Source organism: Oncorhynchus masou, chromosome 21, assembly GCF_036934945.1.
Source record: "Oncorhynchus masou masou isolate Uvic2021 chromosome 21, UVic_Omas_1.1, whole genome shotgun sequence".
Lineage (NCBI taxonomy): Eukaryota > Metazoa > Chordata > Actinopteri > Salmoniformes > Salmonidae > Oncorhynchus > Oncorhynchus masou.
In genome coordinates this window covers 19,555,615-19,573,833 of record NC_088232.1, presented here as the reverse complement: position 1 = coordinate 19,573,833, position 18,219 = coordinate 19,555,615, and the positions used below count along the sequence as shown (strand labels likewise).

General features: G+C 44.0%; 1 protein-coding gene across 2 annotated transcripts in view; it reads right to left on the bottom strand.

Annotated features, from left to right (window-relative positions):
* LOC135507930 (tau-tubulin kinase 2-like) overlaps nucleotides 1–18,219 on the bottom strand; it is a 35,028-nt gene that overhangs the window by 15,395 nt on the left and 1,414 nt on the right. For both annotated transcript variants that reach the window (XM_064927732.1, XM_064927733.1), the window contains exons 2-8: nucleotides 14,905–15,084; nucleotides 13,966–14,113; nucleotides 8,779–8,993; nucleotides 7,120–7,224; nucleotides 6,706–6,864; nucleotides 6,367–6,492; nucleotides 344–501 (exon numbers count right to left, since the gene is read on the bottom strand). In XM_064927732.1, the coding sequence (XP_064783804.1) occupies nucleotides 344–501; nucleotides 6,367–6,492; nucleotides 6,706–6,864; nucleotides 7,120–7,224; nucleotides 8,779–8,993; nucleotides 13,966–14,113; nucleotides 14,905–14,976 (983 nt within the window). In that variant the 5' untranslated portion in view covers nucleotides 14,977–15,084. The remainder of the gene's footprint in view (nucleotides 1–343; nucleotides 502–6,366; nucleotides 6,493–6,705; nucleotides 6,865–7,119; nucleotides 7,225–8,778; nucleotides 8,994–13,965; nucleotides 14,114–14,904; nucleotides 15,085–18,219) is intronic.

The window sequence follows — 18,219 nt, the reverse complement described above, 5'->3', positions numbered from 1 at the left end:
GTGTCCACCTTCCGTTTTGCCATTTTTGATGGGTATCTGAAAGTTAATTTTACTGTGATGCTGACGACTGCTGTGCCAATAAATATTGAAATGAAGCAGCCTACTGCTCGGTGCGTCACCGTTGCATTGTGGGAAATGTAGTATTGGTGCGTGTAAAAGATCTGCGGGCTGCCGGCTTGCTGCGGTCTGCGGGCCGGTTCTAATAATAAATCAAGATCATCCCAGGGGCCGTAAAAAACCTTCTCGCGGGCCGGATGTGGCCCGCGGGCCTTGACTCTGACATATGTGCCCTAAACCCTCAGTGGACTTTCAAACAGCTAGTCCATGATTCCCAGTCTCTTACCCCATGTGTGCAGGCGTGAGGCGTGTGTGGTGCTGTGGTGTGGTGGCTGTGGCGTTGATGCTCAGAGTGCCATCAGACCCAGTCCTCTCCCAGTCATACGGGTCATTCTCCACCACGTTGTAGGTCTTCATACTGTTGTCAAACACTGACATCAGCAGCTACAACACAAGAGGAAGTCACATGATGTCATATCCTGAGATACCTAAGGACTTGTACGACATCACTGACTGACTGGCTGACTGATACTTAGTACTCCAAGAGGGATCAGACATTCAGACACTCATTGCTATGACATTTTGAAGACAATTCAAGATTATATAGACAATCAGTCATTCTACAAAAAGACACTGAGTATACCAAACATAAGGCACAACTTCCTAATATTGAGTTGCGCACCCCACAGGGATACTGGTCCATGTTGACTCCAATGCTTCCCAGAGCTGTGTCAAGTTGGCTGGATGCCATTTGAGTGGTGGACCATTTCTGATACACACAGGAAACTGTGTGAGTGTGAGTGTGAAAAACCCAGGAGCATTGCAGTTCTTGACATAAACTGGTGTGCCTGGCACCTACTACCATATCCTGTTCAAAGGCACTTCCATTTTTTTACATACACAATCCATGTCTCAATTGTCTCAAGACTTAAAAATCCTTCTTTATTCTGTCTTTATTCTGTAGACAACAATTGACTGTGAGTAGGGTTGTGCTGGTCACAAAATTTAGTCAGCCATTGATTGTCAAGCAAATAACTTTCGGTCTCACGGTAATTGACCGTTAATTAACATAAACACATTTAGCATCTGCTGGCTAAAATCTACATTTTAACAAGTCTAATAAATCCATGTAACATAATCAAATCGAATCAAATGTTATTTGTCAAACACGCTGAATACAACAGGTGTAGACCTTACCGTGAAATGCTTACTTACAAGCCCTTAACCAACAACGCAGTTGAAATAGAGTTAATAAAATATTTACTAAATAAACTAAAGTAAAACATGTTTTGAATCAAACAAAGAGTAACACAATCAATTTACATAAAAATAACGAGGCTATATACAGGGTAGAGGTCGACCGATTAATCGGAAGGGCCGATAAATTAAGTTTTCATAACAATCTGAAATCGGTAATTCTGGGCACCGATTTCTGATTATAAAAAAAATAAAAAAATAAAAAAATATATATTTTTATACCTTTTATTTAACTAGGCAAGTCAGCTAAGAACTGCCTTGTTCAGGGGCAGAACAACAGATTTTCACCTTGTCAGCTCAGGGTTCCAATCTTGCAATCGCACAGTTAACTCGTCCAACGCTCTAACCATTGCACTCCGCGAGTAACCTGCCTGTTACATGAATGCAGTAGAAGCTAAGGTAAATTGCTAGCTAGCATTAAACTTATCTTGTAAAAAACAATCAATCATAATCACTAGTTATAACTACTAATCCAGTTTAGCAGGCAATATCAACCAGGTGAAATTGTGTAATTTCTCTTGCGTTCATTGCACGCAGAGTCAGGGTATATGTAACAGTTTGGGCTGCCTGGCTAATTGCGAACTAATTTGCCAGAATTTTACGTAATTATGACATACATTAAAGGTTGTGCAATGTAACAAGAATATTTAGACTTAGGGATGCCACCCATTAGATAAAATACCGAACGGTTCCGTATTTCACTAAAATAATAAACGTTTTGTTTTCAAAATTTTAGTTTCCAGATTCGATCATATTAATGAGCAAAGGCTCGTATTTCTGTGTGTTATTATGTTATAATTAAGTCTGATTTGATAGAGTAGTCTGCAGCAGGCCCGTAATCATTCATTCAAGCACTTTCGTGCGTTTTGCCAGCAGCTCTTCGCAAGCACAGCGCTGTTTATGACTTCAAGCCTATCAGCCTAATGGCTGGTGTAACCAATGTGAAATGGCTAGCTAGTTAGCTGGGTGTGCGCTAATACTGTTTCAAACGTCACTCGCTTTTAGATTTGGAGTAGTTATTCCCCTTGCGCTGCAAGGGCCGCGGCTTTTGTGGAGCGATGGGTAACGATGCTTCGAGTGTGGCTGTTGTCGATGTGTTCCTGATTCGAGCCCAGGTAGGGACGAGGAGGGGGACGGAAGCTATACTGTTACAATGGCAATACTATAGAGCCTATAAGAACATCCAATAGTCAAAGGTTAATGAAATACAAATGGTAGAGAGAAATAGTCCTATAAATACTTTATTAACTACAACCTAAAACCTCTTACCTTGGAATATTGAAGTCTCATGTTAAAAGGAACCACCAACTTTCATATGTTCTCATGTTCTGAGCAAGGAACTTAAACGTTAGCTTTTTTACATGGCACATATTTTACATGGCACACATTTTTACATGGCACATATTACTTTCTTCTCCAACACTTTGTTTTTGCATTATTTAAACCAAATTGAACATGTTTCATTATTTATTTGAGGCTATATTGATTTTATTGATGTTTTATATTAAGTTAAAATAAGTGTTAATTCAGTATTGTTGTAATTGTCATTATTACAAAAAATAATAATAATAAAATTGTCCGATTAATCGGTATCGGCCTTTTTGGTCCTCCAATAATCGGTATCGGTGTTGAAAAATCATAATCGGTCGACCTCTAATACAGTGGGTACCAGTACCGAATCAATGTGCAGGGTTACAGGTTAGTCGAGGTAATTTGTAAAGTGACTATGCGTAGATATTAAACAGCGAGTAGCAGCAGTGTAAAAAACAAAGGGGGGCAATGTAAATAGTCTGGGTGGCCATTTGATTAGTTGTTCAGCAGTTTTATGGCTTGGGGGTAGAAGCTGTTAAGGAGCTTTTTGGTCCTAGACTTGGTGCTCCGGTACCGTTTGCCGTGTGGTAGCAAAGAGAACAGTCTATGGCGGCTGACTGGAGTCTGGGCCTTCCTCTGAGACCGCCTAGTATATATGTCCTGGATGTCAGGAAGCTTGGCCCCAGTGATGTACGGGCTGAACCCACTTCCCTCTGTAGTGCCATTAGGGTCAGATGACGAGCAGTTTCTATACCAGGCAGTGATCAGGATGCTCAGGGTGCTCTCGATGGTTCAGCTGTAGAACTTTGAGGATCTGGGGACCCATGACAAATCTTTTCAGTCACTTGAGGGGGGGGGGGGGGTGGGGTGTTGTCATGCCCTCTCCAGAACTGTCTTGGTGTGTTTGGACCGTGATAGTTTGTTGGTGATGTGGACACCAAGGAACTTGAAACTCTCGACCCGCTCCACTTCAGGGAGGTGTTTAGTCCCAGGTCCTTAGCTTTGTGGGTATTATGGTGTTGAACGCTGAGCTGTAGTCAATGAAAAGCATTCTCAAATAGGTGTTCTTTTTGTCCAGGTGGGAAAGGGCAGTGTGGACTGCAGTAGAGATTGCATCATTTGTGGAGCTGTTGGGGCACTATGCGAATTGGAGTGGGTCTAGGGTTTCTGGCCTAAATGGTGTTGATGTGAGCCATGACCAGCCTTTCAAAGCACTTCATGGCTACCAACATGAGTGCTACGGGGCGGTAATCATTTTGGCAGGTTACCTACGCTTCCTTGGGCACAGGGACTATGGTGGTCTGTTTGAAACATAGATAGGTATTACAGACTCGGCCAGGGAGACATTGAAAATGTCAGTGAAGATACTTGCCAGTTGGTCTGCGCATGCTTTGAGTACATGTCCTGGTAATCCTTCTGGCCCCGCGGCTTTGTGAATGTTGACCTGTTTAAAGGTCTTGCTCACATCGGCTATGGAGAGAATGATCACACAGTCGTCCGGAACAGCTGGTGCTCTCATGCATGCTTCAGTGTTGAAGCCTACACCTTCACAATAAATCCATTATTTATTTTAGACAGGTCTAAAGAAGCGTGATATGAAGAAAATGTGGTCTATTTCAGAAGAAAAGAATAGCATACTCTGAGTTGTCCTTATGTTAGGGCCTTCTCTGGCTTTGTCAAATGCCTGTGGGCTACACTAGTTCATTTAGCAGACAAGATTTGCTTAGAATTCCGTTAGCATTATTTTATAGTTCGAAGAATACAATTTAACAAAGCTGAATAAAATAGAAAGGATATTTTCTCCAAACGATTTGAGGGAGTGCGCACATGTGGCTATTCTGTATTGAACGGTTAACAAATAAATTGGTACTCCTATACGCTTAATTTTGAGTTAATGTAACTTTAGGTGTTCTGCAAACTTTGAGCTATATGTTTAGATCTTTAATACATTGTAAGGCTGGATGATGAGACTCTAATGATGATTTGAAAAAAGTTGCTTGAAAGGCATGAGCTCTGCTTTGTTTTTTGCCCAGGCTGTATACACCACATCAGTCACTCATTCCCAATTTGACAAGCACTTGATAATGCCTACAATTTCACGGTGGCATCCCCTTTGTGTGGAGGTAATGCACCCTAAAGAAATCCATGCCTTTTGCGGCCAGAGGCCATTGTACCCTTCTCGCTGAGTGCTGCGCGCTCCATCATGTGATTGGGTCTTTCTCACAGGCTACAAGTGAAGACAGACACATCGGGGACGTAACTGCTCGCCTCTTTAGACAATTCCGAGGTGCATATTGAAGATATTGGAAGAACTGTCCACATTTACCTTTCATCTGCCAACAAGATGAGTAGGCCTAAAGAACAGCAAAAATACTCGCTTATGTCAATCTACTATCTCCCATAGTACAAAAGGTCGACCTATTCTATTCTGTGCAAGAAATCAATATTCCCAACATAGTCTGGGACTGCTGTGGGATGCGATAGATCCCAAATGAATATAACCACTAGCATAAAAAAAAACTTTTTTTACACAATGTGGCTGACACAACAGATCAGAACGTTTAACTTAAAATGTTGATCAACTATTAGGCTATTTCTTCACATTATAAGCGCATCAATGTGCACACGGTAGTAGGCTATAAGCGCAAATGTTGCATTAGCGGAAAACACCATTATCAAAAGTGACCGCAAATGCGATTATCCATGTAATGCTTTTATTATAAAGGTGCATTTTTATGGTGAAAATGATCTTCCCCAAACTTGAAACTCACGCGCTGCTTATGTATTTCAGGCTCTATCCACTTTAGTTGTGATACAAACCTTATTAAAACATATAGGTCAACGGGCTAGGCTACATGAGGCGTGCGACTATGATTCGAAAATGTCGCAAAAAAAGACATTGTTTCTTATGCTGGGGGCATCATTCACAAGTGAAAAAATATCATTCACAAGTGAAAAAATATCATTCACAAGTGATGGGCTAATATTGTCACCCATCAGACTATTCTTGATTTAATCTTGTCTTTACATACACTAAATAATAAGTGTGTGACATTTGTTTTGATTTAGAATGGACCAGTATCGTACACCTGTCTTGAAACAGGGACAGTAGGGAAAAAATACATGTCATCTATGCACTTAAATAGCGAATGAAGGACGCTTTTCCCCGTGGTTGATTTTCATGCCAGTCAGGTAGGCTATACTCCTGTTGTAAAGAGATGCAGTGTGCTTAATATTAGGAAAGTAATAAAATAAATAAATACAGTAGGCCTAGCCTATAGAAAACTAATCCTCCTCTTAAGTAGAAGCCATCACTCTGTTATCTCACGCAACTACATAACCTTTTGAAATGTTGCGCTACATCAGCTCATGAAGTGTTTGATTCGATTTTCAAAGACATTTGCATTGATGTCAGAGTGATTAGAAGGACAATAGAGTGCCACAGTTACCACATTTGGTAGGCTACTAACAATCACCAGCAGCATCAGAGCTTGGAGAAGACTAATTACCGTTACTAAACGGTCACGTGGAATTTCACTGCCTTCACGACTCGTGACCACCGGCGCGGCTGTATTACGGTCACCGCAACGGCCCTAACTGTGACTTCCTGTATATTGACACTCATGGAACTAACACAGTGCTTAGTTCTAAACAGTTAAAAGATACAGGTACTGTATACACACACATGCAGTAGGCTCAGGGAGAGAGATATGTCATGCTACCACCCGCCCACACAGTTACCTGATAGTCTGGTTTGGTGAAGTAGTCCAGGTTAGAGATGTGATCCAGGAAGACAGTGAACTCAGCAGGCAGGTGTTTCAGCATGAGCCTGTGGTCATAGGTGTCCTTCAGCTTCCCTACATGCTCCTGGGGAGGGTTCACAAATGTTACAATTTTTATCTATGCACACAGGAGCACGAGTACATTCATATGCAGTGACGTCAGAGCTGTGACATAAGTTAGTGTTTCGCTAAAGGTAATGTTGCCACTACGAGTCGTGTACGTCTGTAGCCTGACTATTGTTTCAGAGACTACTGATTGGTTGGTGTACATGATGGAATGTTCAAGCTAGATGCTTACCTTGTCTTTGATCTTTCTCCATGGCAACTGGCCAACCATGAACTCCACCAGCATGTAGAAGAGAGACCACAGGTCGTCATGCCGACCCATCTCCTTGTTCTTGTGTGCATTGACGGATGCGTAGCGGACTGTACCTCTGAACCCTGCTACTGGTCGTGGCTGGGGGAGAAAGAGAGACTTCACAAGCTGCTGGACGACTAACACAGTAAGAATCTTACATGACAATAGCACACATTCAACAAACAGACACAGCCAGTTTCCCGGACATAGATAGAAACCTAGTCCTGGACTAAAGAAGCTATTTCAATTGAGATTCTCCATTAAGCATGCTTTTTAGTCTAGCACTAGGCTTAATCTGTGTCCGGAAAAACCGACCCCCAGGGTCTAACCACACTCAACACCACAGACGCTTACCGGTCGGACCTCTTGGCAGGAGTTAGTAAACTGGCGAGCTAGACCAAAGTCCAGCATGTAGCAGGTCCTACAGGTACTGGGGAAACGGCCCATGGCAAAGTTGGACTAGAAGAGAAATGGGGAAAGAAGAAGGTAGTGAGATAAAGAAAGAGAGAAAGGATTTAAATAACAACTGATTCTCTTCACTATCACAGATATCCATCTCTTCATACCAAAATGTCATACCCGCTCATAGGGCTGTGGCGGTCATGACATTTTGGCAGCCAGTTATTGCCATGCAAAAGTCTGCCGGTCTCATGGTAACGGACCATTAATTAACATGAACATGTTTAGCATCTCCAGGCCTCCACACATACAAGCCGCATATAAGCCACTGATGCAGACCGTCCGGAAAAATCTACATTTAAAAAAAGCATATTAAATCATTTGAGAATACAACTTCACAATAACTATTTTAGGCAGGTCTAAAGAAAGATTACGACATGAAGAGAATGTATTTCAGAAGAACAGAATATGAGTTGGTCTACTGTATGTTATCTGGCTGTGCTCCATGCCTTAGGCTGTAGGCTTGTTCATTTAGCAGACTAGATATTTGTATAAGTCCCATGCCATTATTGTATATTTGTACCGATGTACGCTGAGAGTCGGGAAGCAATTTCAGGGAGTGAATACATTTAATAAATAAATGAACAAAACAAGAAACACGAACAGCACACCGACATGAAACAGGAACAATGACGACTGGGGAAGAAACCAAAGAGAGTGATATAAAGGGCAGGTGATCAAGGAGGTGATGGAGTCCAGGTGAGTGTCATTATGTGCGTAACGCTGGTGACAGGTGTGCGCCCTAACGAGCAGCCTGGTGACCTAAAGGCCAGAGAGGGAGCACATGACAATATTATATGATTTGATAGTAACAAGAATAGAATTAAACTTAGCTGAATAAAATAGAAAGGATATTTTTCCCATCCCGGAGCGAGCGTGCACATATGAAGTGGCTATGTTGAGCACAAAAGTTATAATTTGAAACAGGTCCTATAAATGATGTACCAACAAAATCTTAAAATCAGTATTTTTTGTATGTTTTTCTGCCATGTGTAATATGCGGTAGGCTATGCATTGTATAACAGCACAATCATTATTTACATTTTTTAACGGGCTTGGGATCATAGATACAGTATGCCTATGCATATTACGTACGCATAAGCTCTAATATGCATATGAGTGTTCTGAATGAATCATCACCTTAGAACGCGCTGTCCATTTCCTTGCGTTGGGCTTTAACACAACATCCACAACGACCACGTTTTCCACTCAGTTTCAACCTGTTGTTGAACTTCATTCTTCAAAGTGATCAATCACAGTGAGGTAAGTTCTAAAAGCACATACTGTTTTGATGATTAGTGTTTGACGTGATTTTTCAATTGTATTTGCATTGATGTCAGAGTGGTTAGAGGGACAATAGAGCTCTGAGTACCAGGCCATTAGTGACCTGATGATCGTTAGAGAGTTGGGTACTACCAACATGTGTCCTGAGTGCATAAGAGGAGATTACCGTGACTCAGCAGTCACCTAGGATTTTACTGCGGTCATGACTGCCGATGTGGCAGGTAAAACGTTCACCGCAACAGCCCCCCCACACCTCTGACCCCGTCTCACCGGTTTGATGTCTCGGTGCAGGAAGCCAACAGAGTGGATGCTCTCTATAGCTTCTAGTATCTGTCGTCCCAGTCTCAGGGTGGTGCTGATTGTAAAGGTGCCCCGCGTCATACTCCGCCGCAGGTCGGCCAGGTTACGACCCTGAAGCTCCATCACCACGTAGTTGAAGCGATCGTTGCGGCCGCACCCAACAAAGCGACACACGTGGTCTTTACCTGAGGGAGAATGGAATACAATTCAAATTGAATAGATTTGATAAAACGATCAAGCATAATCTAATCTAACCATCATCTAACCTCAATCTGATACAGCACGTGTATACAGTGGGGCAAAAAAGTATTTAGTCAGCCACCAATTGTGCAAGTTCTCCCACTTAAAAAGATGAGAGAGGCCTGTAATTTTCATCATAGGTACACTTCAACTATGACAGACAAAATGAGGGAAAAAAAATCCAGAAAATCACATTGTATGATTTTTAATGAATTTATTTGCAAATTATGGTGGAAAATAAGTATTTGATCAATAACAAAAGTTTATCTCAATACTTTGTTATATACCCTTTGTTGGCAATGACAGAGGTCAAACGTTTTCTGTAAGTCTTCACAAGGTTTTCACACACTGTTGCTGGTATTTTGTCCCATTCCTCCACGCAGATCTCCTCTAGAGCAGTGATGTTTTGGGGCTGTTGCTGGACAACGCAGACTTTCAAGTCCCTCCAAAGATTTCTATGGGGTTGAGATCTGGACACTGGCTCGGCCACTCCAGGATCTTGAAATGCTTCTTACGAAGCTACTCCGTCGTTGCCCGGGCGGTGTGTTTGGGATCATTGCCATCAATGCCATACAACTCTCCTTCCGTGGCCTCCAATTGCTCTTAAATACAAGTAAAACTAAATGCATGCTCTTCAACCGATCGCTACCCGCACCTGCCCGCCTGTCCAACATCACTACTCTGGACGGCTCTGACTTAGAATATGTGGACAACTACAAATACTTAGGTGTCTGGTTAGACTGTAAACTCCCCTTCCAGACCCATATCAAACATCTCCAATCCAAAGTTAAATCTAGAATTGGCTTCCTATTTCGCAACAAAGCATCCTTCACTCATGCTGCCAAACATACCCTTGTAAAACTGACCATCCTACCAATCCTCAACTTTGGCGATGTCATTTACAAAATAGCCTCCAATACCCTACTCAACAAATTGGATGCAGTCTATCACAGTGCAATCCGTTTTGTCACCAAAGCCCCATATACTACCCACCATTGCGACCTGTATGCTCTCGTTGGCTGGCCCTCGCTTCATACTCGTCGCCAAACCCACTGGCTCCATGTCATCTACAAGACCCTGCTAGGTAAAGTCCCCCCTTATCTCAGCTTGCTGGTCACCATAGCATCTCCCACCTGTAGCACACGCTCCAGCAGGTATATCTCTCTAGTCACCCCCAAAACCAATTCTTTCTTTGGCCGCCTCTCCTTCCAGTTCTCTGCTGCCAATGACTGGAACGAACTACAAAAATCTCTGAAACTGGAAACACTTATCTCCCTCACTAGCTATAAGCACCAACTGTCAGAGCAGCTCACAGATTACTGCACCTGTACATAGCCCACCTATATTTTAACCCAAACAACTCTTTCCCTACTGTATTTAATTTATTTATTTATTTTGCTCCTTTGCACCCCATTATTTTTATTTCTACTTTGCACATTCTTCCATTGCAAATCTACCATTCCAGTGTTTTACTTGCTATATTGTATTTACTTTGCCACCATGGCCTTTTTTGCCTTTACCTTCCTTATCTCACCTCATTTGCTCACATCGTATATAGACTTGTTTATACTGTATTATTGACTGTATGTTTGTTTTACTCCATGTGTAACTCTGTGTCGTTGTATGTGTCGAACTGCTTTGCTTTATCCTGGCTAGGTCGCAATTTTAATGAGAACTTGTTCTCAACTTGCCTACCTGGTTAAATAAAGGTGAAATAAAATAAAATAAAAAATAAAAATTGTCATGCTGAAAGACCCAGCCACGTTTCATCTTCAATGCCCTTGCTGATGGAAGGAGGTTTTCACTCAAAATCTCACGATACATGGCCCCATTCATTCTTTCCTTTACACGGATCAGTCGTCCTGGTCCCTTTACAGAAAAGCATGATGTTTCCACCCCCATGCTTCACAGTAGGTATGGTGTTCTTTGGATGCAACTCAGCATTCTTTGTCCTCCAAACACGACGAGTTGAGTTTTTACCAAAAAGTTATATTTTGGTTTCATCTGACCATATGACACTGGGATCTTCTTCTGGATCATCCAAATGCTCTCTAGCAAACTTCAGATGGGCCTGGACATGTACTGGCTTAAGCAGGGGGACACGTCTGGCACTGCAGTCCCTGGCGGCGTAGTTTTTTTATTTTACCTTTATTTTACTAGGCAAGTCAGTTAAGAACAAATTCTTATTTTCAATGACAGCCTAGGAACAGTGGGTTAACTGCCTGTTCAGGGGCAGAACGACAGATTTGTACCTTGTCAGCTCGGGGATTCGAACTTGCAACCTTTCGGTTACTAGTCCAACGCTCTAACCACTAGGCTACCCTGCCGCCCCAGTAGTGTGTTACTGGTGGTAGGCTTTGTTACTTTCGTCCCAGCTCTATGCAGGTCATTTACTAGGTCCCCCCGTGTGGTTCTGGGATTTTTGCTCACCGTTCTTGTGATCATTTTGACCCCACGGGGTGAGATCTTGCGTGGAGCCCCAGATCGAGGGTGATTATCAGTGGTCTTGTATGTCTTCCATTTCCTAATAATTGCTCCCACAGTTGATTTCTTCAAACCAAGCTGCTTACCTATTGCAGATTCAGTCTTCCCAGCCTGGTGCAGGTCTACAATCTTGTTTCTGGTGTCCTTTGACAGCTCTTTGGTCTTGGCCATAGTGGAGTTTGGTGTGTGACTGTTTGAGGTTGTGGACAGGTGTCTTTTATACTGATAACAAGTTAAAACAGGTGCCACTAATACAGGTAAAAAGTGGAGGACAGAGGAGCCTCTTAAAGAAGAAGTTACAGGTCTGTGAGAGCCAGAAATCTTGCTTGTTTGTAGGTGACCAAATACTTATTTTCCACCATAATTTGCAAATAAACTCATTAAAAATCCTACAATGTGATTTTCTGGATTTTTTTTCCTCATTTTGTCTGTCAACACCGTCTGGTACACTGTTTAAGTGTACCTATGATGAAAATTACAGGCCTCTCATCTTTTTAAGTGGGAGAACTTGCACAATTGGTGGCTGACTAAATAATTTTTTGCCCCACTGTATTTCTACTGGCCATACAATGTGCTCCACTCCCCCCCAACCAGCCCACAACTCGCCTCTGACAGCTTGCCCGTGGCCCATGCTGATTTATGGTGTGTGTGTGTGCGTGCACGTCTCAGGGGACTCTGCCGCACAGCCCGACTCCGGCCACGCCCTTCAGACCCCACTCTTACTCACCCGTACACTCAATCTTTCACTACATTCTCGACCACATCTTCCCTCTCTCGCTCGTCCTTTTCCTCCTCCCATTCCCGGCATCATTATATTTGACGGCGTACAAATGCTCGAGAAGTGTGAGAAGGCCTACCATACACGTTTTTTCTCCCATAAAATAATCTACAAAGGCTTCCTTTAAGCCTTTCAGTCAATGTCTGTAGAGAAAAAGAGTCTCGAGGAAACATGTTGGGGGATGGGAGAATGGGACGAGTTGAGCACGTTTCAAGTTACATCCTCTTTCCCTCAGGACGCTATAGAACCATAATCCTCTAGCACACTACCATTATACACACACACACACACACACACGGACACACAACCATTAGAAAGCAAACATGATCCTTCTCAGACCATTGATTTTCGGGAACGAGCTAAAAAAAACTGACAGAGAGGGGAAAAGGGCAGGGAGAAGGAAGAGAGGGAAAACAAGAAAATTAAAAAAAAGAGAGCAGTGAGAGAGAAACAGAAAGACAGACAGAGGGGAAGAAGGCCAGGGAGAAGAGAGAGGAAGTAAGAAAAAGAAAACAAAATGCCCCCCAAAGGAACTCCTCTCCTAATTGGTCAGTGGATCTGCTGCTATGAACAAGGATTTTATCAGGAGTTTGATTTGAAGCCAGGCTAGGGTCATTTACATTTAGAAATGTAACCTTATTTAACTAGGCAAGTCAGTTAAAGAACAAATTCTTATTTACAATGACGGCCTACACCGGCCAAACCCGGACGACGCTGGGCCAATGTGGACTCCCAATCACGACCATTGTGATACAGCCTGGATTCGAGTGATGTCTGTCGTGATGCCGCAAGCACTGAGATGCAGTGCCTTAGACCGCTGCGCCACTCGGGAGCCCCCTATACACAGCAGTAGTGATGCCCTTTTACACTCTGTGTCCTGTATCCCCGCTGCCAACACTTCCTTGTTTTCTCTCTCTCCATCTCTACATATTATCCTTCAGTGTCAGTATCACCTTGCCTTATAAAATAGAGCATGTACCTTTAAGAAAATATAAATTCAATTTATTGAGATTACATTAGGTTGAATGTCTACTTTGAAATTACTACTGGTCTGGTTGAGTTTAGGGCCGAGGTGGTTGAGTTTTGAGCAGGGAGTATGTGGTTGAGGTTAGGACAGGGGGCTTATGTTTGAGTTTAGGGCAGATGGCTTGTGGTTGAGTTCAGGGCAGGGCAGGGGGTTGTGGTTGAGTTTAGGGCAGGGGGTTGTGGTTGAGTTTAGGGCAGAGCAGGGGGTTGTGGTTGAGTTTAGAGCAGGGCAGGGGGTTGTGGTTGAGTTTAGGGCAGGGCAGGGGGTTGTGGTTGAGTTTAGGGCAGGGCAGGGGGTTGTGGTTGAGTTTAGGGCAGGGGGTTGTGGTTGAGTTTAGGGCAGGGCAGGAGGTTGCGGTTGAGTTTAGGGCAGGGCAGGGGGTTGCGGTTGAGTTTAGGGCAGGGCAGGGGGTTGTGGTTGAGTTTAGGGCAGGGCAGGGGGTTGTGGTTGAGTTTAGGGCAGGGCAGTGGGTTGTGGTTGAGTTTAGGGCAGGGGGTTGTGGTTGAGTTTAGGGCAGGGGGTTGTGGTTGAGTTTAGGGCAGGGGGTTGTGGTTGAGTTTAGGGCAGGGGGTTGTGGTTGAGTTTAGTGTAGGGTGGGCAGGTTAAGTGCAGGTAATTGCTGTCTTACCCTGGAGTTTCTTGAGGACAGCCACCTCCATCTTGAGCACCTGTTTGGGCTGCAGTGCCGACTCCACCTTCAGAGCAACACTGACCCTGGTCAGCAGGTCCAACGCCTCGTAGATCTCCCCGAAGCCCCCGCCACCAATCTTCTTTGCCTACACACACATCCCAAGTCAAACCAGCATGTCATAATGTGGAAAACATAGGCTTCATTATTTTATTTTTCAAATCTTCCCATCACCCTTCCTCTTCCAAACTTCCTCCTTCCCATTACCACAGACAAATTTACATGTTACTCCCTCTCTTATCAGTATCCACACATACACACATTTCCCCACCTCCTACACACACATTTCCCCACCCCCTACACACACACACACAATTGTGTGTGTCAGAAGCAGCTCATCTCAAATGGATTAGCAGTGGCAGAGTTACGTAACATCAGTATCTCAGTCAGTACTATACACAGGAAGAGGAGCCATGGCGTTGTACTTTGTTACTGCCTAGTATTCCTCCCAGGCCCAGTCCCAGCTATACACACACACACACACAAACTCCAGCAAGCACACACACACACACACACCACGCCCTGGTGGAGCGGAGAGGACAGGGGGATACGGCCAAGGCCTGAGTACTGAGAAAAGCACACAGAGTGGCTACAAATAGCCACTCTGCTGCTATATTAAGTTCCACTCCACTTCGTGACAGAAAGCTGCATGTGCACTGCACACAAAGGGAGTTGACCCCAGACTGTCCAGGACAGTAGATGAGACGGAGAAGATAGGGACATAGGGGAGCGTTTAAGCAACGCCTAGAGGACAAAGATAGCCTTGTTGTGAGGAATTGGTGCTTGCAGAGGGGGTGAAAACATGACATAGCTTAAGGGTGAGAGACACACAGACGTAAGCTTACACACACACACACACACACACACACACACACTTACCACTTTCCATCGTTCCTTGACCAGGACAAGCACAGTTAGGATGTCGGCTTGCTCTGTTGCTGTAGCACTCATTCCGCCGGTGGTGGACTCACTGCTGCTTCCTTTAGGCTTTCCCTGCGACTCTTGCTACCCACGACCGGCCTTATTAGATTGTGCCGGGCATCAGGACCTTGTGGAAACCTAACCAACAGGCCAGGAGAGAGGCGGGACACACAGAAGACCACCACCACAGTCAACGTAGCGTTGCGGCCATTTCAGACATAGCTTTGATTGCCGCTTCCCTCTACAAGGGCGTCATATCGTCATCAAAATCAAATTGATTTTCAAAGCCCTTTGTACATCAGCGCATGTCATAGAGTACGTATTCATATGTTGTTGATGTCAAGTGCTGGATGCAGGAGGAATGTCAACGAGCCTGTGTAGGCGGTATGCTGAGGACAGCTGAAGTAGGGGCCTATGGGTCTTATGACTGAAACCCGGATATTGAAAGTTGACTTCCCGGGTTGAGGAGTAGCCTGTGCTAACTAAGCCTATTTTGTGCTGCATGGCCTAAGTGCAGCTGCCACAACTGCTGCTCCCAGTTGTCTCATGCAAGCTCTCTCTCTCTCTCTCTCTCTCTCTCTCTCTCTCTCTCTCTCTCGAGAGAGAGAGAGAGAGAGAGAGAGAGAGAGAGAGAGAGAGAGAGAGAGAGAGAGAGAGAGAGAGAGCCCACAGCACCACCACACAGCTCCACACACCCATTATGCGATTGTGACGAAGCTGACTCGGCAGCTCTCGCCGCGTACGCTCATTTATTTAATTCACCTTAAATTAATTGTTTCCCCATATATCTAGTAATTCCTGTATCCTAAATGTATATACTGGTGTTCTTTTCCTCTTTTGCCAATATCATGAGTATTTACAGTGTGCAAGGCTAATTATGGGTCGAGGAAATGTTTGGTGAAGCTGCAGTCATTGTGAGGCATTTCAGGTTCATATTTAAATGCAGTATTTGACACTTTTTCAATTTTCCAAGTGCATGCGATGTTCAGAGATACATGAACACTCGCTGCACTGACGAGAAAGAAGAGTGTTTATTTCCATATTGTAATGTGTTTGAAGTTCGCGTCTCGGCTCTCTATGACTTCTTGTCCGCCATGTCTGTGCGTAATGGGAGCGCACACGGGGTGAGCGACTGCACGAAACGTTTTGCCGCCTGTTGGCCTGCAGAACCATTGCTATGAAATGCATCTATATTCATTCAATTGAAAGTATTCCTGCTTTGAGGATAAGCCAGGAATGTTTAAGAGCCTAAATGTGGGTATAATGAAGATGCCGTTACATGATGTAATTCCATATTTATGTAAAAAGAGCTCCATGATTAACGGTATGGACCAGAGGGAGGGGTCGTCACCTGTGAACTTCAGTTAAGCTCTGGTATGTCACCTGTGTGGGGAGACTGTCCACAGCCTGGTATACCACCAACCTGCTATAGTTGGTTCGGAGGAGTAGGCCTGATTGAAGCTTAGGTTTCCCATTTATATTCAAAACTGTATATTCAGAGTCTGTTCATTTTGTTAATACCTTTGTAGATAAAGTAAGTATTCATTGGATGTCGTCATTCACCTGGAACAACCTTTCACTGTTAATAAACTGGACACTATTTTGCTGCCTCCTGCTATTTACTGCCCTTTAAGGCTGCTCTAACTTCTGGTCTCTACCACAGTGATGAGAACTTTCCTTCAGCATTCAGCGTGTGGAACAAGTAGGCTGCTCCAGCATTATGCAACAAGGGCGCAGAGCATTCTTTGGTTACAGGACATGACATCAGTGTCAGTGTCTCCCCAGCACAGGAGCACTCCCAAGATGCAATGGGACAGGGGTGGGAAACGTCAGTACAGCACAGGAACAGACGCCGCTACATCAGAGTGAAATCAAGACCATGACGTCTGACACAATGCTGTTGACACGTTGGGAGTCGGTGGCCTTAGCTCAGCAGCAGCGCTCTCTCTCTCTCTCCCCCACTCTCCCTCTTCCTCCCGCTCTCTCCCTCCCATCTCCTCTCCTTCAGACTGCAGAGGGCAGCAGTCATGAAGTCAAAGCACCACTCCATGGATGTCAGTTGTTTGTTTTTTTTAAAGGACACAAGATAGTTCAAGTTGTTCCAGATAAGACCAGCAGAGTAGCATGCATTTAGTGTGGTGTAGCGACAGTAGAGAAAAGATAAGCGTGTCTGGGAAAAGAGTGATGTTAAGAGATTGGCTGGATTCCTGTCTGAATATAGGCCTAATCAGTGCAGAAGCAGCAGCAGCAGCCCATAATGAAACTCTGTCTGAAGGTCAAAATGAGAAACATCCATCTTCCGCCAAAACCCTGAGGCAGGAAAGTTACACACAGTCAGGGAAGCCCAACCTCCCTGTCTCTGTGTGAGAAGCCACCAATACAACGCACTCTGCAGTAGCCTACATTTCAAGGACACAGAGGCTTTATTCCAATCTCCTCCCTCCATGGAGTTCGATACATTTCTGTTAGAAAAACAGCACTAGTTTGTACAGTGGAAGTAGTATCCTCTCTTCAATCTCTCCATCTGGGCCAATAATCATTTATTACATTTGTAAAGCGCTTTTCATTTTACAGAATCACCTCAAAGTGTTCATAAAGCACTATACAAAATACTATTTGTATTTATAATGCATCTCAGAGTGCTGATCTAGGATCAGTCTTGACTTTCAGATCATAATGATCTGGATAGGGAAAACCTGATCCTAGATCAGCACTCCTTCTTTGAGATGGTTTATGAATACAGGGCCAGAAAGCATCCTGCTGCCTCAGAGCCAGTCCAGAACCATTCCACTCAGCCAGCAGGTGGCTGGTCCACATGGTTGTGGAATGAATCCAAAATGGCACCCTACTCCCTTTTAAGTGCACCACTTTTGCAAAAGTAGTGCACCATAGCCTATAGGGTATAGGCTGCCATTTGAGACATATTTGTGTGACTCACTGATCAACAAAACACTGCTGTCCTGACACTTCTCAATGCAAATCATGAATCAGAATAACACATTGGTTGCAGAGATTTGGTATTAGACCAGTCATCATAAATCTTTGACACCCATCTCAATCTCGCCGTGAATCATGCTGCCTGACTCCATGGCAATTGAACTATTGAAATGTGCTGCCTGCTGCACTGCTCTCCGGAGAACTGGAAGACTACATGACACAGTAATAGAGCAGTAATGATGAAATGACAGATGGATATCTGTTGGATAGGCCTGCTTCCATTCCTATGACTCTGAGCAGTCCCCCTCCTGTTAGAGGGTGTTGCAGCAGCCTCAG